The sequence below is a fragment of the Schistosoma haematobium genome, chromosome 3, assembly GCF_000699445.3.
Source record: "Schistosoma haematobium chromosome 3, whole genome shotgun sequence".
Taxonomy (NCBI): Eukaryota; Metazoa; Platyhelminthes; class Trematoda; order Strigeidida; family Schistosomatidae; genus Schistosoma; species Schistosoma haematobium.
In genome coordinates, this window is record NC_067198.1 from 23,287,852 (window position 1) to 23,308,592 (window position 20,741).

Sequence of the window (20,741 nt, forward strand, 5' to 3'; positions counted from 1 at the left end):
AGATTGTCTATGGTCAGTAACTCTATGTATCACAGCTGACTGTATCAGAATACCCAATACGTGACTTTGCGTATATTCAGCGTTATTTCGTAATTCTATCAAACGTTTTATATGATTATTTATAACTCAATGAAGTTAGTAGCCTATTAACTCAATCTGTTTTGGAATTTTTATCAAACTTCTTTAGTGTAAACTTAAGGGTACAAAATGCACCACTACGTTACTTACATCTGCTCTGGAAATCATGAAGCTATAATTACTTAACTAACAAGCAAATGGATAGAGGTCAAAAACCTTAGAGATGGAAATATTTATGTCTAAATGTTTTATTGAAATTCTTTTTGTCTAAAGAATCTGACACTTTTTTTTCTTACGATTAACCAGAGAATTGGTTTTATTCACGTTTATGATTATTATGGATATGTATCTGAATTCAAGATAAAATACATACTATAAAAACAACTCAGTATCTTAATCACAGCCTCATCCCATCGAATTGTTTATGCCTTTACTTATTCTTTGTTAATGAAGTCAAGCAACCTTAATATTAATAAAATTTTATCAGTTATTGACCTGAATCGTTCGTTCAGTTATAACATGTTTAATTACAGCACTGGGAAATTCTCAAAGACATTTGTTTCAGTCAACCAACTATGGATTTAAATCTTGTATCTTGTGAATTAAACAACTAACAGTAGATTGTTTCACATGTTAGTGTTATGGTACATATAGTCTGAACTGACTTTTTTTCTTTCATTAATTCAGCTAAATATCATGAAGTACTTATTAAATTACCATCTAATATCTATCTGTAGCTCTGGTATTAGTTATGTATCATTGTTTTTTATATGTATTTTTGGCTAGTATACACAAACCATTTTATCCATTAAGATTATCAGTTTCTAAATTGTAATTTATTCATATTGTGCTTACATCCATACATCTACATTTATCTGTTACACATAATGCTTATTCAATAATTTTTTTCCTATTTACAAACAATTCTTTGTGTTTCTCATTGTCGCCTTATAAACGCATTGAAGTCATTTCATAGTTCTGTTAAACTACTAATTTCTATTAATTTGTGTCATTGAGTTTCTCTTGTATGAAAACTGTAGCTTCCTTTAAAATTAGATTAATGTACAATCTTAAGATAATTAGTCTAGTGTTTTACCTGTATGTACACACTCTAAGTAATATCAAATATCCGGATTTTAATTTTACTTAAATTTCATTGTGAATTGATTTATTAGTATATTATAAAGTCAATCAAGCAACTGACCATCATCATCTTCAAGTTTCTTTTCTGTGACCAATTCTTCCCAGATTAACCTAAATCTCAGCAGAATAAGGGACAGTGTTTAACAAACTAACTTCAAATACATACTGATTTAACAAGGTAATATACTCATTTTTGAAATAAACTAGTCATAAATACAGATGATAATCTAGTAGTTCAGTGCATGTGTGAAGTAGAATTTTTAGTGTTCCAGTGTATACTATTTATTTATGGCATAAGTAGCGCGATAATTTATTTTTAATTTTTTTCACCAATTTGACTTCGAATCAAAGAAATAAACAATATAGAGGAATTTCACCTTTACTTCTTCAGTGCACAATAGTTTGCCTTTAAATCTTGACGTGGTCTGAATGTCATTCGCTTTTCGTAAAAATCGTGTTGTGACAATCAAAGTATGAATTACATATTTCCATGACTATTCTTTCTAACGACTAGTTTTTAAAATGATTCTATGTTGCTTATATATGTATGCTTGATTATAGACGATATGTCTATATAGTGAATTGTTAGGTGATATTTGATGGATTTCAAACATTTTTAGTTACATTTGTGAGTGGAATCTATTTTAAAGACATCTCTATACAGTCAAACCAAAACATAACATTCCTCAGTTTATTGTTATTTTGGTCTGAGACGTTCTGGAAACTAGTAGATCTTCTGTCTGAAAAGCATAAAATGATATAAGCAAATAACTGGCAAACTAGTATGTTGTATTTTGTGTTAATTAACATGATTCATATAATATAATCACTTCATTTTATGTTGTTAAAATCTGATTTACTATCATCTTTTGCTTCTGTTTCCTTACATTATTCCTTGTATTTATTCTAATATTTTCGATTATTTGAAAAAAGAAATCTTTTCGAATTTCGACCACATAATTCTATGAATACTATTGTTTAAATATACATTATTCAATTTTCCATAAGCTAATCATTACATAAAATTGTAGCTCTTGTGTTAATTATATTTGTCTTTATGAAAACGACTTATTTTATTTGTGCTTCAAAGCGAAGCGTTACTTGTTGGAACTTGAAGACAGTTGATGTTCAATATCAAAGATACAATTGGTATCACTAAAATTATATATGAATTTATACTGGGAAGAAATTATTTATAACTATTCTCATATCTCTTTATCATTTTTTCTTCTCTATCATTCTGACTAATATACAAATGATACACAATAAATGTCATGTGATTCTTATTCCTAGTGTGTATATAGTTACTATTGGACATATATAGAATATTTATGATTATCATATTTGTTTAATCAATTAAACCTTACTGTAGAAAAAAAGGAACCCTTACAAACATAGTAAACTTAAAAATAATCTAATTGAATGATAATTTACTGAAATAAGCAATATGATGATAATGATGCTACACTTACTCTTACTTGCTTACTTGCTTACTTACTTACTTGCGCCTTACTTGCCTTCTTGCTTGCTACTTTTGCCTTGCCGCGCTTGCCCCTTGCGCGCGCCTTGCTTGCGCGCGCTTGCTACTTGCGCCTCCCGCGCTTGCTTGCTTGCTTGCCTTGCTTGCCTTGCCTTGTACCCTTGCTTGCTTGCTTACTTGCTTGCTTGCTTCCTTGCTTGCCCTTGCTCCTTGCCTTGCTTGCCTTGCTTGCTTGCGCTTGCCCTTGCTTGCTTGCTTGCTTGCTTGCTTGCTTGCTTGCACTTGCCTTACATACTTGCCTTGCCTTGCCTTGCGCGCCCGCTTACTTACTTGCTTGCTTCTTGCCACTTACGCCTGTTACCCCCAATGGAGCATAGGCCGCTGACCAGCATTCTCCAACCCACTCTGTCCTGGGCCTTCTTTTCTAGTTCCATCCAATTCTTGTTCATTTTTCTCATGTCTATCTCCATTTCCCGGCGTAATGTGTTCTTTGGTCTTCCTCTTTTCCTTTGGCCTTGAGGATTCCATGTGAGGGCTTGTCTTGTGACGCAGTTGGATGCTTTCCTCAATGTGTGTCCTATCCACTTCCAGCGCTTCTTCCTGATTTCTTCCTCCGCTGCGATCTGGTTTGTTCTCTCCCACATTACGTTGTTGCTAATAGTGTCCGGCCAATGGATCTGAAGTATTTTGCGTAGACAACTGTTAATAAACATCTGTATTTTCTGGATGATGGCTTTCGTAGTTCTCCAGGTTTCTGCCCCATATAGTAGAACTGTCTTATCGGAGAATCCTTCTTTTCCCTTTGTGTATATTGAGACCCACTCCTTCTGAGGCTACTCCCACACTGTTCATCTTCTCCTGCATTTGTTGTTGCGTTTGGGATAGAAGGGCCAGATCATCTGCGAAGTCTAGATCGTCCAACTGCATCCTAGATGTCCATTGTATCCCGCGCTTCCCTTCAGATGTTGACGTCTTCATGATCCAGTCGATCACCAGGAGAAAGAGAAAGGGTGAGAGTAAGCAACCTTGCCTAACACCGGTCTTCACAACCATAGAAGCTGGTAATACTTTGATTCCTTCACTAATAATATGTTTAATTTCATCACACTGTGATGACTTGATGTAGTGACCTTATGAGGCGAACGTTTTTACCAAGCCGTAATTTATTTTTACTAATTAACGAAAAACTAAGCAGAATGATTTTCGTAGTTATTTAGTTAATAGTTAGTGCATTTAGAATACTATTTTGCTCGTTATAGTAACGAAAGTCTATTATCCCATCATTTCATTGATAAAACGTAACTAAAATAATCTGATTAATTGATTGGTAATTTCAGCTTTCAGAAAGTCAACAATTATTAAAGGATTCTGAAATGAAAATTTCCAAATTAACTAATGAATTGCAAGTTTTAAATGATCAACTTAACCAGGAGAAGTTATTTGCAGTCAGGGGAAATGATACATGCAACGGAAATACTTTCACACATATTGTTGGTGATGATAAAGATTGTAAGAATGGCGAATTAACAATGCATTTGGATAAATTTAAACAAACGCTTTTAACAAATACCGTTGAGCAGGTATTATCTGTATTACAAAGTAATCAAACTATTGGGCAATCACCTGAATTTATAGAAGTGTACATACATTGTTCTCCAAGTGAGTTTTATCTTATCTTTTATTTCTCCTCTATATTCATACAATCCCGTGAATTCGATCTGTAGTCTAATTCTTTAACATTTTGCAGAAATTATATGTCAGAAAATCGTAGTTTTTATAATGTTGATAGGTGGAATTCGTTGTTGCATATTAACAAGATCAACTATACATGATTCCAATCAATGTATGGAGAGTGTATGGTCTACTCGGAGAATTATTCACTATGTTCTTGATCCAAAATTTTTATTTATAAAGAAGGACGATAGTGTCAGATGAGGCATTAATGTATTGCACAATAAATAAACGAGTTTTATATTGTCTTATTTTTTCGAGATCCTAAAAACTGTGTGAACCACTGATTTTAAAGTAAGGTTTTCCTCTCCTTTACATTGAGACTTCTCACTCACCTATTCGACTTAATAATTGTAAATCACATCTCAAGATTTTCTGAATCACTATCGCTACATGATTATACGAAGACATTTTCCACCCTCTATTGTATAAGGCTTCAAATAACATACCTTTAAAGATATTGAATTATACCTCTATGTTTCTGTCAATCTTGAACAGTTAATATCATTGTATCTATTTTTCTTATTTATTAATGCCTCTGTTTTCATTTCATCACTAATGTTTATAATTACTTTGATTTTTTGTTATATTAACAAATTACTATTTTGTCAGTAAATTCAAATGTGTTTCGTTAGTTGACGTATTTACTGTCAAATTCAATAGTTTCTAAATATTTAATCCTTTTAAAAAGTATATAAATTATTACTGTCAAAATATCTTCACAATAGGATAGTAAATTTGTTCAACGAGTTGAAATCAAAATATCATGCGCTACCTAATATTCATTTTGTTTTGTTTTGTTTATTTTTATTTTAGCGTACTTTTTAAATCATTTATCACAAGTTACTAACTATTTTAATTTATTTGAATCTGCATTAACTGACTACTTGTCGGATAATGAAAAAGGTAATAATTATAAAATCATTTGTTTTTATTTTTCAAAATTTAATTATTTATTCATTAATTCTTTAAATATTCGAATTTGTTTGATGGATCACAACTGAAAAATATTAAATGTTAATTTTGGATACGTATATAATTATAGCAACCTGTATTTTTGAATTGAATGAAATTTCTCCCCTTATGTTAAACCTGTCTTTAGATCATAGTATTATTTTAAAAAAGATGAATCTTTGTGTTTTATTTCATCAGTGTTTCTTCACTTCACGAATATTCTAGAATAAACAACAACAAAGATGGAAGAAATATCAAAATGTTAATTAGAAAATGGAAAAAAATATTTGATGAATAAGTGGTGTAGTGACTTAGTGTTTTCGGAGTTCATCCCCTAATCATTAATTCTCGTGAACTAACCCCACTCCATCTACTCCGGTTAATGTACTTTTTTAGTATCAAATGTCCTTATAATTATTGTGGCTTGAAGCTTGGTACAGAAATATGTTCTTTGTAAATAAGTTGAATCAATTAATTAATCTGTGTCTCAGTCGTAGGTATAACATTGGCTTATTTATTAAGTTTTAAACAAATTTAAAAAGTTGGTTACATGAAGTTTGTTAATAAAAGAATTTGGATATCATAAGTGCAAGTAACTGATGAAATGAGACTCAAAAGATTCACCTATTTCTATATTTACATATTTTAGATATACGTTTCACTCAAGCGTAATTGATACACTTTCATAATTTCATCACGTAGTATGAACCATTTAACGTTTATCATTTATTTGAAGTATATACAACGAAATCTTTTAAGGTTTATGATTTCGGCAATTTACTTTTATTTATCATCTCTCGAAACAAATTCGATATTGGCTAGCGATCTAGTTAGACAAAAAACCTGGACCCACCACTCTCTGAAGTTATAGCCTCACAATCACTTCACATCAAATGAAATACCCTGTGATACTAAATTACTTAAACTGATGATGGTCACGTTACAACTTGATTAATTAAATTTCACCAGACACTAAATAATTACTTATATAACATTGGTTACTGTTCATTGGCATACTTTTCTGATAAATAAAAATTAGCATGGAACATATGTTTGGAGTTTCCTGATAACTGTGTACCATGAAATAAAACGTGCAACTATATTGAGTCATTTCATTTAGTTGTTACATTGAGAATTGATCAATATTGTTTGACCATCATTACGTTCTAAACAAACGTGACATTAGTTAGTGTTTAGTCAGTAATAAATGTAAAACATATCGCCTAAACTAGATTTGGGGATACCACGTATTACTCTTTACTTCATGATTGTTTTAAGTTTGTATTACAGTGTACTAGAAGTATAATAAAACAATTTTTAATTTACTATTCATTGTATATAAATTTGTATATTTTAACAGGATTGATTCAAACTTCATATTATATTGGTCAGCTAAACTCTCAGTTATCATTACTATCTCTCTTATCTAAATCGATACGTCAATCAAATGGTACAAGTGATTCTTCATACAGTAAGTGATTGTATTGATATTATTCCTGGTACTTTATCTCATCTAATATTGTTTGTGTCTAACTTAGTGTGTTTTTAGATTCTGAAAAGTGTGGATTGATTAAATTCTCCTTGCAAGCACGTAAGTATACACCTCAATTGGATTTCTCCACGTCTTTGAAAATTAAGTATATTTTAGTCGTTCAAAAATGTCATCTGGGTTTCCTTTTTTCTGTTTTCCAAGAAATTTATGTGATTTATTATACATTCTATAATATTAGTAATGAATGGCGGTCTGCTTGAATAGCTGAACTTTCTGTTTCTGCCATGTAGATATTTCAACATGTTATCTGTTTTTGGTTGTTTTAACACATGATTATGTCTGTTAATCGTATGGCCTATTCAGGTACGTTAATGAAAAGCTAACAGCCTTTCGCTGTACAATTTACAAAAAGTACAATCAGAGACGTTGTGGTGGCTGACAGTATTCATTGAAAAGAATGAACATTATTCAGATGTTGATTTCTGAACTGCTCCCATCTAACTGGCGATCACTAATTGACACGATGGACTGTCTTCAATTCCTACGAAGCCTAAACATGTATCGTAACTGTGGTGTAATTACAATTCCAGACTCCTGGTTAAATGATTTACCAGATGCCTACTCAGCATCACTACAAGATTTCCATATTTGTTGCCAGAATCGACCAAGAACTCTATAGGTTATACTACATAACGAAAATTGAATAACTTTCATACTGCTGTTTTATAACAAAATATCTAGTAGTGAAATATGAATAATATGTAAAGTTATGTTGAAGTTTGTATTGATATTCTTTTGACAATAAATTAAATAGTTTCATTAAACCATGAAATGAAAGTGGCATAATTTTAATATTCTGTAAACTTTTAATAAAGATTATCACAGTCCTATTCAAGTATCAATAGTTATCACCAGGATAACTCATCAAAAAAAGTCTTTTGAAATAATTTGGTTTACAATGGTTTAGATAATTTCTTTGTTAATATTTTGACAGAATTTTGATGGGTTTCATTTGGCAAATGTACATTCTGTGTATATTGCCTTGATATAGCTATTACAACACAAGCTTATATAAAATAGATAGCATGTGATTAGCAGTGGAATCCAATTCAATACACGTGTTTCTTCTCATGAAATGGACTTATAAAGCTAATTTTGTACTAGTACAGTTATAATCATAATTTATAACAATTAAGTTAGTAATGAACTGTCGAACTATTGGCGAGACTATAATTTATGGACGAGCCAATCAGAAGCCTTTGAGGGATTCCGAGGTCACGGCGCCAACTCCAGTACTTAATGCTAACGTACGATCGGTTCATAGGGGATTTTAAACAAACCGTAATAATTGAGCGGCTATAACAAATAAACCGGCGAGATTATGATTTGTGGACGAACCAATCAGGTATAAGATAACAGATCTCGGATTTTGGCTGCGAGTCTTTCATCCATTTAGCTAAATAGAGTTTTGGCACTATACCTGATGTCAGTTCGTAATGGAAACCCTATATATAATTCTTAACTAAGGCAAATTATGACAATTATTGCGAACTTGATAATAAAAGCACGATTAACACTGGCTGCGGCCAGATACTACAAAATATACGGATGACCGGAGAGCGTACAGACTCCTACATAGGCTTGGTTAGGTGCATCGTGTCGTCATTCACAAATGGCATTTTGTGTGCTCAACAACCGGAGTGCACACAAACAATATTAAAGCTATGTGGTCGAGGCTGAAAGAGTTTTTGGGACCCCATCGTGGCTCCAGAGGTCAACTATTCTGTAGCCATATGGATGATTTCCTCTACTGCATGGATTACGGTTTTAGAACCCCTGAACTTCTTTCTAACCTTGAAAAGTTTTTGAACCATGTACAAGAGGTGTATCCACTTTATTTCCTTGGTTTTGTATAACATATTTTTACTCTGTACTGACTGTTTGCTGATTGGCTAATATTTCTCAAGGTCGCTTAAGACTCGTTCAAAGGTCGTTCATAAATTATAGTCTCGCGCATGTATTGGTTTATCGAACTTATTTTACTAATGTATGAGAGCACTTTGACCGTTAGGCTACTCGATTTTAAACCATGGAGTATTTGATTCAAATTCCACTCCATCTGTTTCCTTAATTCATTTGAGTAGGATGCCAATATGAAACTGGTCAATTGCAGTCCTAAGTAGCAATAGGAAAATATAAGTAAAACAACACTAGGCGAATTTAAATAGAGCAAGAACAAACATTGATGCAGAATAGTATGAATTCATATTATTTCGAGGTTTCTCGTCAGCTGCTTACAAACCAAAATTGTGATAGAATTTTTACATGGAGATAGTGTGAAACAATTGACATAAATGAGTGTAAATAGCTTGATTACAATAATAACTATATATATATATATATATATATATATATATATATATATGCTAGAAACTGGTCAGAGGTCAAAAGAGGGGGTTTAATCCAGGGTGGGTGGTGTAATAATTTAGTGAAGTTCATAAATTGTGTGATAATTGTAGACATGAATGGAATTAAATAATGATAAGGTAGATTACGTAATAATAATTAAATAGGGTTTGGAAAGTTAAGATGATTTAAGAGGATCAGGTGGTGGAAATGTGTGAATAAAATTTATTTTAAGAATTAGGTAATAGGGGGGGGTATAAAATAAATGAATAAATGAATAAAATAACCAAAACACAAAACAAACAGAAACAAAAAGATTACCAGGGTAGTGATAAGTTTATTTAAGTCTCTTTTTGGATGCATAAGTCCGGTTTCAGTTTCTTAATTGCAATGGCTTCAGCAAAGCGGAGAGCGGTACTAGTTCTTTGTCTATTATTAATTTTAAACGCGCGCATAGTATCGACGGTATGCCCGGTGTCAAGTAGATGCCGAGCTATTGCACTGTTAAAAGCTTTAGTCCCTCGCAGCGTCAAGTTCTTCGGAATATGCTCAGAAATGCGAACCTGTACCCTTCTCTCAGTTATTCCAATGTATGTGCTAGGGCACGTACATGTGAATTGGTAAATGCAGTTGGAGCAACTGAGGGGAGAGGACTTGTCGATTTTCGTTTGTTTCAGTGAGCAGTATGTTTTCCATAACGTAGTCAGTTTGGCTGCCGGGTAGGTCACTTTTAAAGCGGAATTAATTCTGTGATTGATAATTCCGGTGACTTCATCTCATTTGAAGCGCAAGGATAGGAAGCAGCTTTTCTTTTCAACTGTATCATGCTTAATCGGAAGGTTTGTATTAGCATATTTGTGGATGAATTTATCCGGATATGCATTTTCACGTAGGCATTTGGTGATTGTAGTAATTTCTTCTTCGAGGAATTCTTTTGAGCAGATTTTTCGTGCGCGGTCATACATTAAATACTTCATTTGAAAATTTTCCATGAGTTGTCCTTTGCATTCTCCCTCATTCTTCCAATTCTCTTTTTTTATGTTTCCCTTTCTCTTTTCTTCAGTTTATTCTCCTCAACTTTTTGCTCCCAGGCATTCCATTTCTGATTTGTGTTGCGTACTACTTATAATACATAGTTGTGGCTCTAAATATATGGTTTTCCATTATTTGTTTAGCATAAGATCTATCTTAGAACTGTCATTTGTTATTTTTTGATAACTAGCTATTTTATTTTATTAACGATAATAAATAATAGTGTATTTCAAACAAAATTATTGAACTTAGATATCCCAAGTAGTTTGTCGTTAACATCTTTGGTCCCAACACTGGCTGACACGTATTCGCTACTGTAGAGAAAGACATCAGCATTACACAAGCCTGATAAGTTTATTGACAGCTGACTAGTGTGTTATTCACATTTCCTTTTTTTCATACTAACATTATGAAAGCGGTTGAACTTCTCTAAAGTTTCGGAATATATATAGAAACTTGTCCATTTATTTTTGCTTCATAAAACTCTGTTATGGATATCTGGAGACGATTAAATGGTACTGACAATAATAATTATGCAACAGTGTATTAATCGACGCTACATATAAGTTTGTGCCATACAATTTGTTCCCTTGATAATCTAGTTTCGAGTTTTTTTTTTTAGGTGAAAGTTTGTCATAATTTATTCTTATTTTCAAAATTTTTTTACATTATAGACTGTTTACATAATTTAGACTTAATTCAAAGTGAATTTACGGAATTACTTAATGTTCTGCTACAAATCAACAGTATTAATCAGGATCATATAAATTATAATAACGATAAACACAATTATTTCAATCAAATCAAAGAGCATTTATCTAAGATTCATAATCAGTTAAAATCTATGTCTATTGAAGTAACAAATTTATCGAACTCTCTGTCGAATGATTACAATAATGATGACATTATGTCGTCGACTGATGTGATACAGATTGAAATGGAAACCACTTTTCAGGCTATCACAGCTGCAGAACAGAAATTCCAGGTAATCATCTCTTTTTCATCAATTTATGAACTGGGGCTAGCAGTGAGATCCAGATTGCTTGTTCCATCTTGTTCGGGATTCTTCAACTAAGTATGTTTGGATCCCGATGTTGATGTTCATACTGATATTCAAACCCAGCAACTCGCTTTTAAAGGCTACACTTTATCAAAAAATATACATTTCGTTTTTTTTTACTAATTAAAATGCTGAATTCAATCATCATTTAGTCACATACCTCGTTTATTTCCATACTTATTGACGCTCATCAATGAGACATTTCTTTAATACTGAAGATACTCGTTGTTTATTGTTTGAAATTATTATCGAAACTATTCATTAAAATGAGAATTTATACTTCGACTTAATATGAATATAAGTTCACGAAAGACGTAATTTCTCTAACTAACATAAATAATGTATTGATGTTGAACAATGTCACTTAGAGACTCTAGCTACTAATTTCTGACATCCCAATCAATTGGTCATTAGTCCAGTTCAACCATCCTTGATTTCGTTTACCTTGTATGTATATCGTGGAACTTATTACCATTAGTTATTAAAATTAGTTGGGATTTTTCAAAACTTCAACTTTATATGTTAACATATTCTTTTATTTTAGGGATTAATTGAGGAATCTAAAAAAAATTCAATCAACAATGAAAATCTTCAAGTGAATTCACTTATATTAGATTGTTGTTCTGAATTGTTACTTTGTGTTGGTGATCTAGTGAAACAATCTAAACTGATTCAACAAGAGTTTGAAGTATGTATATCTGTGTATACTTTTATCGATTTGGTTATTTTTACACTTTTGTTTTATATATGATTATTATATTTTGATGTAAATCATTTAGCTTACAGATTCTTTTCTTCTTAAATATTTGTGTTTATTAGTTGTTGGTTGATAAGTTGACATATTTTAAGTTGATTTGAAACACTGAGGTGTATTGTATTATCCTAATATTATGGTTTTCACCTTATAGGTAGTTCGGAAAACACTGAAAAAATAGTATGTTTAAAAATTCCTCATTTAGATGATTTTAGAGACGAAAACACAAAAGAAATCATAATAGGTTGTAGTGTTAGTTTGACTGGAAAGTTGTCATTATCATTCTCTAGTCATCATCTACGCCTGTTGTGATATAAAGTAGCTTAGAGGATACAATACCACTAAAACATCTACCAGAGCTGCAAATCTCTACTGTTTCTTATACCATTAATTCATTTGAATAGTTAAATTTTGAGTCACTAGCAATTGAGGTGTTTGGAAATTAACTTTTTAAAGCTTTGACGGCGTAAGTTTTAGAGCTTACTAGTAATAGTTATCGTAGGTATTGGATAAATATATACCGGTTCGAGTTACAATTGGGACAGTACGAGAGAAAATTAACTAGATGTAAGACGACAACACTAACCAAATAATAGGTAAAAACAAGTGTCTAACAATGGTGATCAGTATCCGTCTTATTTTACTGCAGATCAAGTAAAATTGTAATTTCAGGCTATTAAAATCTGATCCAATAGTTGAATGATTATATATTTCTAGGAGAAATAAGCGACGTGTCATGAGTCTTGTGAAGTGTGTTTGTATAAAGAAGTTTAGCGTTATGATAAACTTGGGAGCCTGTTACATCTGAACGAAGAATAAATGAATGGTAACTGCTAGGGATTATTTATTGAATGTTATTACATATATTCTTATCGGATAGCTATTAAGTAACTACATTATATGTATATTCATATTCCTTTTATCAATAACTTTCATCTGGTCTATTGGTTACTGTTATACGATTTACGATTCTTAATTTATTCCCAATTTATTAGTTAATATCTCCCATACTTAGGACCAGTAGTCATAACACAGCCGTCACGTTTTGACTTATAATGGTTCTTAGATGGTGGTTGGAGGTAGTCAACAGGAAACCCTGGACCCGGGTTTCGTGCTACTTGGCACTCGTCAGCAAGGTGTACCAGTACTCTTGAGGGAACTGGTGCTCCCTGGCGGATTCGATCTCGTGTCACCCAGCTTCACAGTCAGAGACGTTACCACTGAGCTATCCGAGCACCAGTTCCCTCAAGATTACAGGTACACCTTGCTGACGAGTGCCAAGTAGCACGAAACACGGGTCCAGGGTTTCATGTTGACTACCTCCAACCACTATCTAATCTCAATACATAGTGCCCGCAATGTCGAGACACCTAGACTGGTGGCCACATTACAACATGATCGATAGCATTCGATCTGCACTAATAAGAACTAGACAAGCATGACATTGATCACCACCCAGTGATCAATCAATTGTGATTATAATGGTTCTTCACCTGATGTCAATCTACGTTAAAATTATTTTGTCGCTAAACAGTTTAGAACTTTACTCTTCACACATATAACCTTCATTCTCATTTAAAGCGATATGTGTTATCGTCTAACCCGGCAAAACTTAGTGTTGTGTATGTGCCTAATTTTTCTGTACATAACTAAATTCTAAGAACTTTTCCAAAGTAAACGTTTTAATCACCATTTTGAACAGCTTAAACCATGCGCGTCAAATTAGATCTGTTATCCTGTAGCCCGTTTTCAAGAATATCTCAAGAGATTTTAAAAAATATTTGGCATTTCACATTGGATCAGCGTTAGTTTGAGCCACAGCTAACTTTCCATGTTTTCCTTGTCTCCTCAGCTGTTCGAGTTAGACATTTATTAGTAATAGCTAGAACATATGTTGTCGGCCTTTTTTTATTGTTTTAGGATTTCGAGTTTTTGTCACGCGTAACACATCTTGAGATATATTTGTGGGGTAATAGTAGTTTATTAAACTGTTTTATAACATTCGACAATAAAGGAAGACCAGGCTTTTAAGGATAAACGACGCCGTTGAATTACAGCTAAACTTAAGTCAATGTAAGAGCCATCAACCGTTAAAATGACTTTGTAAATGTATCATATGTTTTTTTAAGTTATTGCTGTTATCTAAGTTAATCGAATTGTCGTGTGTAGGTATATTTAAATTAATTTAATATCTTATTATACATCTATTCTACAGTTGAAGCAGATTCGTTTAACGAATAATACAAAGAACTCGTACTTGCTCTTTTTAACGTTGTTTTTATTCTCTGCCTATTATATGAATTATTCTTTCCTAGAATTCGCCAACGTCCTTTGAGTTTTATAAACCTTATAATCGTTGGACCAAGGGTCTTTTATCGGCTGCTAAATTTGTCGGTGCTAGTGCTAATGTCATGGTGTAAGTTGCCCTGTTATACTGTATACTTCTAGTTTTCCTACTCAATCAAACTAAGCGAAACCTCGTTATTTATGCCTCTAATCTATGTTCACTTTTATTATCTAATTAGATTGTGCAAACGAATTTTGCTAATTAATTAACATCTTTTAAATAGATCCGAAATCTGTTTATCCGGTAAGAAATGTGTTATAATCAAGACATTTGAGATAGATCTAGGTAGCCTCTAGTTTTCTGACAACAGCCTTTTGGCAACTTAAAGTAGCTACTGAAATTATTGTTCATTTCCAATTAGATTAATTAAATTGCGGAATCATAACTTTTCAATATAGGATTTGACAATAAACCGTTTCAAAGTCCGTCATAAATTAGCAGTGTATTATACCTTATATTGAAAGCGTAGTGAATAATCTTCCTCTGTAACCAGTAACATGTTATTTTCAGTTTAAGTGGAAATTATCAAAATTAACGTTAATATAAGGGAACTTCGTGAAGCTAAAAACTTGATATTTCGAAAAAAGAAAGATTCCTGTATCCCATGAATTTAATTTGGGTACGCAGACTGTTCGATTCATAATATTCAATGTCATATTGTCCAGTCCTTAATCCTAATTGAATTCTGTCGGTTACCTTTTGGTACATCTGTTATGGTAATTAACTCGACATGATGATTTAAGTATTTTTTGGTTTCTGTAAATCATCAGTATGTCGTGAACCAGAGTTTCGTTCCAGTAAACGCTCATCAGAAAGGTATATTCAAAAATTTTAGGGAGCTGGCGATCCTTATGAGACTAGCCTAATTACCAGTTGCCGCGGTTCGTAGCGTTACCATTAAATAGTTAGGGATGTTTCTTACTTCGTATAAAATTAAAAAAGCTTATACAATCAATGATCAATTAGTAGTAACCAATGTTTTATTTATTCGTTAATGATAATCGAGTTCTGCGTTATAAATTTGATTATGTCTTCAACTTACGTTTACCAAAACTAAACTGACATTGTCATTAACACTACTTTTAGTTTGTTTCACGATCGAATGGTTAAATAATGTGGGCATCTAATTTGAAACCATTCTACATGATCTAATCTAGACTTCTGAAATCCGTATTAAGAAAAATTCAAGAGACATGGGTTACTGTTATATTTTCACATTAGCTTTTATACAGAACTTACGGTTTCTTATTACGTTATCTTTTCAATACTATGGTAACTTTACCACAATCAATAAAATTATTATGGAAAGTTGCGAATTCTCTAAAGAAAAATAATTTGTCTTTATTATGAGAGATTATCGAATCTCTGTCTACAATTTTGTAATCACTACTTTCGTCTACATCAGTCACTCTTCAATGATGATGGTGTTAATCACATAATACCCAACGTCCACTGAATTAAACAACTTCCTCAACGGTGTAGAATGCTCATTCACAATGATTTCCGGATTTTCTGTGGCGTTTATACTAGAATAGTAATTTTTCACTGCTTACTCTCTCAATGTTTATCATGAAACATCTTCATCATTATACTGTTTATTTTCTATGAAGATGTTTAACTGTCGTTTTTTCACATAAAAAATGTTTTTAAACAGTGAAATAGCTGATTCCATAGTTTGTGGAAAAGATGTAAAATTAGAACGCTTAATTGTAATTTCACAAGAGATAGCTGCTAGTACAACTCAATTGGTTTATGCTACTCGTGTAAAAACTACTTCACAATCTGAAATGTTCAATAAATTACAGTTAACTAGTAAAGAAATATGCAAGTGTACTGGAAATTTGATTGCATGTGTAAAAAAGGCAATTGAAGCAAAACATATAGAAGGTATGATCTTTTGAGTTTTTTTTTTACAAAATCTCACTTATATGTTTCATAACAGTTTCTGACAATTCTACCAAGAAAATTAGGTTAAATGAGGATACTACTGAAAACGGATACTAGAATTACATTAGGTGTTCAGATCATCAGTGATAGATGGTTTGATTTTCCAGTTTAAGGAAATCTAAGCTTCTGAATTAGTAATAAAATAAACAATAAATTATTTCAATAGTTGAGAGCATGAGTCTGTTGAAGCTAGACCACCATGTAAAACCTGGAAGCAAATAAATTATCTATAAAACTACAATCAGACAAATTGAGAATTCTTAAAATGTTTATTTATTTCATAGAACCTTAGCAATTGTAAATGAAACGTGATATTTTTTTGGTGAATCAAACTGATTGATATAAATTCTTTTAGTTAATATATAGATTGACAGAATCTTTAATGGTATTGACCGAATAAATATGTTTAAGATTATACGATCACAAATTTAAACCATCTGACAAGTTAATAAAATGCATTATTTAATGAATTTTCTATTTTGTTCGGGATTAAAATTGCTCAAAAGTACATACTGTCAACTTACAGAATGTAAAAATTGCATTTCTTTTTGATGACATTTTGAGGGATTGTATGAAAATAAGTTCACAAGCATCTTCCATTTGTGATTATCTCACAATAACGTTGGTGATTATACAACTTCTCCGGTTCTACTAGTCATGAATTCCTGCTATTCATAACGCTGAATACAAATAATAACGGTGCAACTTGGTAATCAGGTACCATTTCTAGTTCACGACTTTATTAAACAACTTTATGTCAGTTAGGATAGCCGGCTGATCTACATAGAACACATTGTAAAATCCCGAACTAAAATTTAAATGTTCTGTCCTTGAATCATTGAGTCACAAGTCTGTTGTCCCCTTGAATTAAATATTAGATGAAGTGAGAAAACAAAAGATTTTTCAAAGTTGTAGATACACATTTTTGTAAGATAGGATTAGTGAAAAATTTTAAATACACACGATTCACAACTAAGTCATCCCAACCACTTAAAATACTGAACTGAGAAACCACCTTTTAGGCTGAATTCTTATCAAGGCAACAAATACTCAAGAGTCCCGAATATAGAATTTCCTATAGTTAGATATTTTAATGTACACATGGGGAATATTGCTTTAGACGTTATTTTATATTTTCTATAATACCGAATAGTTTTCTTGATAAATTTAGATAAGACAATGAAAAGACAACGTTTATTAGAACTATGTTGTATATTACCACATATATTGTCTGTTGTCTGGTTTAATTAACAGTCCACAGTTCTTGCTTTTTAATAGTTCATCAAGATAGAAACAAGCAAACTGTTTAGGAATCTCTATCTACCATTGAAATGCTACTACAGCGTGTATTAATAGATTATCAGAATGATACGGGTAACAGATAGGTAAGTGGGTTAATCTAGGGTTAATCTGTATTTTAGTCATTCATTATAGATCACCTGTGTATGTATTTAACTTATCATAAAAGCTTGACACATTGTACCTGAAGAATTCTTCGATACTTATTCGATGTATTGATATCAGATAAGCGTAGGATTTCAGAAACGAGAAGTTAAATAAATTAATCATCTATGTAACCAGAAACTTGGATTTCTTATTAATATTGACTCTCAATAAACGAATGAATAATTATGCTAGCCTTTAACCTATTGAAGCAAATTCTAATTACTGATGTAATTCATAAAAATTAATTTATGATATGCTTTGAATAAATACTCAGTATCCTACCTGCTGTAGTGAACGTAGACTTAGCAGGGGTGACAAATATATTGTGTAATTTAAAATTACAGAGTGCCTTCGTAAAATATGCAAGCTATACATGAAGTACATTATTTGCACATCTTGCTTTGGTTGCCCCTTACATGCTTCATGATTCTTTCAATTCTTTTGTTATTTCAATTACTCTCTGTTAACATTTCTATTCTCTTCAATTCAATTTTCTCCATCTTTCGCTGGCAGGCATTCCATTAATGATTGATGTTACATACTACTTATATCTGTTAACATAGGTAGCATATACCATACTATTACTATAATTATAGCATATACTCTAAACCCATTTGTTTTCAGATTACTGATTGGAAATTGTTTTCATGTTAGATTCGACTTTTTCCTGAAATTTAAATAATCATTCTTTTGTTGATTCTATTACCATATACTGCTCATACTGTTTATTTTTCTTTTAAAAATACTTTAGAACTTGATTTTAGTAGCCTTACACTAACTCAAGCAAAACGTATGGAAGTTGAATTACAAGTGAAAATTATTGAATTAGAAACATCGTTAACAAATGAGCGACAACGTTTAGCTAAATTAAGAAGAGATAATTATCAGTTATCAGCTGAAGTAGAGGTAAATTATTGATGTTTTGTATTGTTTTAATAACTATTCTCTATAAATATAGTTAGATTTAAAATGTACTTAAAAGTACAAATTAAGAGTATAATTTCAAAGTACTGAGTTGTAGTGAGAGAATATTCACATCAGTTATTATTGTTTACTAATTAAATGTTTATTTCATCACAGAGCATCTGTTTGAGTCATTCCAGATCAACTACAGTGAATCAAAAATTGATTCAAATAGTCATTTTACTTATGTTTATTTATGAAGAAAGTACAGTACAATCTAATCACATATTTATATTTTGCCTTATTGTCTTCTTTTGTATTACTGTCTGTCTGATATGATTTCTAGTACTATAGATATCTTACCAAGTAATCTTGTGATCAGATTATTCCCTATGTATTGGACTAATATGTATCACACCGTCACCTTAACTTTATTATTATTGGATTTTCTACAGAAAGAATAATTTTATCCACTAGGTTTTCATGTACTTGAGATCATCTGAATTACCGATCAAATACTTTTAGACGTATTGGAATCTCAGCATTCCTAAACTTTATTTCGAAACTAACCAGTCATATGAAAAGAAATAGTCAAAGAAAGTAGATGTAAAGTCAAAATATGGTTTAGGACATCAGTGTTTTCTTTTTGTTTTTCAGTGATATTTATGATTTTGAAGCTATGCAAAGCATTTGAGTTTCATTTCTTTCCATCTATAAATGATAACATTTGTGATACCATCTTACAGTAAATGGGGTAGTATTTTTTTTTTTAAAATTAAGTACTTATTAAATTAACACTGATAAACTTTGTAACTGGTCCTTTTATTGTTGAATAATCTCTGAGATATCTTTTTCTTCAATATTCAAATGATAACAACCAATGCTAGGTAAGGCAAGTGATTTGGAAAAACTCAAACGTTGACAGGATTTAATTTGAAATAAAAACAGTTCGAATGGTATAGTAGATTTCTTCAGAAAAATTTCCGCTACTAATCTACTTTTCAATAATTTGCGTTTAATATGGCAAAAAGTTTGATTTCTTCACATTTCAATAATGCAATGAGAAGACTAAGGTTTATTTGTGTGATACATTTAAAACAATCTGATCACACCTATAATTGTTAAGACATATAAAACGTCAACTAGACAAATTAAAAGGTGGGCGGAAACAAAGACAATGATAACGTGTACACAAGCAATGTGAAAACCACATTGGATAATAAATTAGTATTACCAAGGTATATTAAGAGTAAGAACAAATCGTTTTTGAACATATAAAGGGGGTTTCAGTTTTCGTATAGACAAGGCTTCAATAAACCTTAGTATACGCCCTTGAAAACTTTTGTACAAAACTACAAAGGCTGACTTGATATAAACCTTATGACCAGTCTCAATCAAATGTTCCGCAATGAAGGAAGATATTTTTCTATCCTATCATATTTGACCATTGGAATTAATCGGTTTTTTTGCAGTCATTTAGGTACGTGTGCAGCTCTTCCTTTCATGTAAGATAAATATGCGTTGGACTTGTTATGAGTGCTTATCACCTATAACTATGGTGTCATACACGTACCGCTTATACAAATACATCTTTTGAATTGAGTCTTCAACTAGTGTTTCCACATATCCCATAAACACATCAGCCAACAATTGTCCTAAAGGACTACCCATAGTTATGCCATCAATCTGTCGAAAATGCTCACCCTCAAGTGGATTTCACATTGTCAGCAAATAATAATAATAAATCTTTAAGAGATTTTACAGAAAATGTCAATTGGAGGGTAATTAATAACATATAGTCATACAAAATACTAAGAGGTACATTTGTAAATAAAGCGTTTACATCAAAAGAGCACATTGCTTTAGTTTTTGTATTGATGTCTATTAAGTATTTAATTAATCCAAATAAGCCTTTCAAAGAATACTCAAAAAATTGGCTTCGAATAAGGTTTAATACTTTTGTCAACC

The 20,741-nt window shown here is 31.6% G+C and overlaps 1 protein-coding gene across 3 annotated transcripts in view; it reads left to right on the forward strand.

The window, feature by feature from the left end:
* Nucleotides 1-20,741, forward strand: part of HIP1_1 (histidine permease) — a 61,458-nt gene that overhangs the window by 36,025 nt on the left and 4,692 nt on the right. For 2 of the 3 annotated variants that reach the window (XM_051213319.1, XM_051213316.1), the window contains exons 14-21: nucleotides 4,039-4,360; nucleotides 5,249-5,338; nucleotides 6,747-6,857; nucleotides 10,991-11,301; nucleotides 11,921-12,064; nucleotides 14,446-14,546; nucleotides 16,132-16,364; nucleotides 18,622-18,776. In XM_051213319.1, the coding sequence (XP_051069287.1) occupies nucleotides 4,039-4,360; nucleotides 5,249-5,338; nucleotides 6,747-6,857; nucleotides 10,991-11,301; nucleotides 11,921-12,064; nucleotides 14,446-14,546; nucleotides 16,132-16,364; nucleotides 18,622-18,776 (1,467 nt within the window). Of the gene's footprint in view, nucleotides 1-4,038; nucleotides 4,361-5,248; nucleotides 5,339-6,746; nucleotides 9,238-10,990; nucleotides 11,302-11,920; nucleotides 12,065-14,445; nucleotides 14,547-16,131; nucleotides 16,365-18,621; nucleotides 18,777-20,741 lie in introns of those variants that run through there. The other variant, XM_051213318.1, reaches the window with a different exon arrangement.